General features: G+C 33.4%; 1 protein-coding gene across 1 annotated transcript in view; it reads left to right on the top strand.

Annotated features, from left to right (window-relative positions):
- HELRODRAFT_172600 (hypothetical protein) overlaps nucleotides 1-1341 on the top strand; it is a gene marked incomplete at both ends in the record, with an annotated part of 3803 nt that extends 2462 nt beyond the window's left edge. The window contains 2 exons of the mRNA XM_009019265.1: nucleotides 505-581; nucleotides 1010-1341. Of these exons, the coding sequence (XP_009017513.1) occupies nucleotides 505-581; nucleotides 1010-1341 (409 nt within the window). The remainder of the gene's footprint in view (nucleotides 1-504; nucleotides 582-1009) is intronic.
- Between the last annotated feature and the right edge of the window lie 806 nt (nucleotides 1342-2147).

Genomic DNA, 2147 nt, shown 5'->3' with positions numbered 1-2147 from the left:
TTATACTTCATCACCATTAATCACATCAATTAACTTCGTCTATTAAATGTAAGGTTGGTCATTCACAAATAACTGGCTGCTGTCAAAGTTCTGTTGGAGTGTCCTGGGCAGTTGGTCGGCTGATCAGGAGAGCTTCCAGGACCCTTACATCGCTCTTACTGTTGATTTGTTAGGTTGGTTGGTTGGTTGGTTGGTTGGTCGGTATGTTGGTTGGTTGGTTGGTCGGTTGGTTGGTTGGTCGGTTGGTTGGTTGGTTGGTCGGTTGGTTGGTTGGTTGGTTGGTTGGTTAATTGATTGGTCGACTGGTTGGTTGATTGTTTGGTCGACTGGTTGGTTGGTGGGTTGGTTGATTTGTTAGTTTTGTTAATGTGATTTGGTTGGTTGGTTGATTGTTTGGTTGGTTTGTTGGCCAGCTATGAATAATTATGATCTAAATTAGGACATAATTATAAACTATAATTATGGATTATAATTGTAAAGATGTATTTTTAAAAATGAACGCAGGCCTGGCAACTGGGATGTTCATAAAGGATGTCCTGCCAGAAAATCTTCTGCTGATCGAGAACAGTTTGCATGGGCTGGTGCAAGAGGATAGTGGTCAGTTAGTCGATTGATTGATTGATTGATTTGATTGATTGATTGATTGATTGATTGATTGATTGATTGATTGATTGATTGATTGATTGATTGATTGATTGATTGATTGATTGATTGATTGATTGATTGATTGATTGATTGATTGATTGATTTGATTTATTTATTTATTTATTTATTTATTTGATTGTATGATTTAATTAATTGATTAATTAATTAGTTAAATTATTGTTCTAATAATCTGTTAATTTAATGATTTTTTGATTGTGTGATTGAATGTTTGATTGATTGCATGGTACGATTGTTCGTATAATTGATAATCGATGTATTAACATTAGCTAACTAAATAAATAGATAGAATTATGAATGAATGAATTTTACATTATTAAAATATATTCTACTTTTCAATCACCAGTTCCTCTGAAAATCAAAGAGGCCGCAGTCAGGTCAGCAATACGAATCCTCCAAGCCAAGCAACCCGTTACTACAACCACCACGACTGCTTCTGCTGTAGCTACTGCAGCCGCGGCTGTTACGTCTGCTACATCTATGGCTTACTGCAGTAATGTCTCAGTGATCTCAACTCAACTGTCACTAGCTACAACATCATCGTCGTCGTCGTCATCATCTTCGTCGTTGTCGTCGTCATCACTGCCTACAGGTGTAAGAACTTTTGTAAGGTCGGTTGATAGGAACTTGCTTGACAGGGAGAGCTGTGATATGTTTTCTCTGCTTATGGACTTGTAAACTGCAAATAAATAACAACTGAACAGCGTCACGCGACTGTTGTACGTCATGCGCGTGTGTCATATTTGACGTGTTACAAACATTGCTTTTGTCTTCATTTTGCGTCATTAATATTTCTATGAGTTATATATTTTTCAGTTGTTTGAAGTTAATTTGTTTTTTCCTGCGTCACTAAGTTAATTAATTTAGTGAATTTAATTAGACGATGAAGCCATTCAGTGACACGTCTGTATTATTTTCCAGTTTTAATTAATTAATTTATTTATTCATTCATTTACTTACATATTCGTTTGTTTATTTAGTGATTAGGTAGGTAGGTTAGGTAGGTAGGTAGGTAGGTAGATAGATAGATAGATAGATAGATAGATAGATAGATAGATAGATAGATAGATAGATAGATAGATAGATAGATAGATAGATAGATAGATAGATAGATAGATAGATAGATAGATAGATAGATAGATAGATAGATAGATAGATAGATAGATAGATAGATAGATAGATAGATAGATAGATAGATAGATAGATAGATAGATAGATAGATAGATAGATAGATAGATAGATAGATAGATAGATAGATAGATAGATAGATAGATAGATAGATAGATAGATAGATAGATAGATAGATAGATAGATAGATAGATAGATAGATAGATAGATAGATAGATAGATAGATAGATAGATAGATAGATAGATAGATAGATAGATAGATAGATAGATAGATAGATAGATAGATAGATAGATAGATAGATAGATAGATAGATAGATAGATAGATAGATAGATAGATAGATAGATAGATAGATAG

Source organism: Helobdella robusta, assembly GCF_000326865.2.
Source record: "Helobdella robusta unplaced genomic scaffold HELROscaffold_24, whole genome shotgun sequence".
In the NCBI taxonomy this organism is placed as follows: Eukaryota; Metazoa; Annelida; class Clitellata; order Rhynchobdellida; family Glossiphoniidae; genus Helobdella; species Helobdella robusta.
Note: the sequence above shows the minus strand (reverse complement) of the source record. Positions and strands in the feature narration are given on the sequence as shown.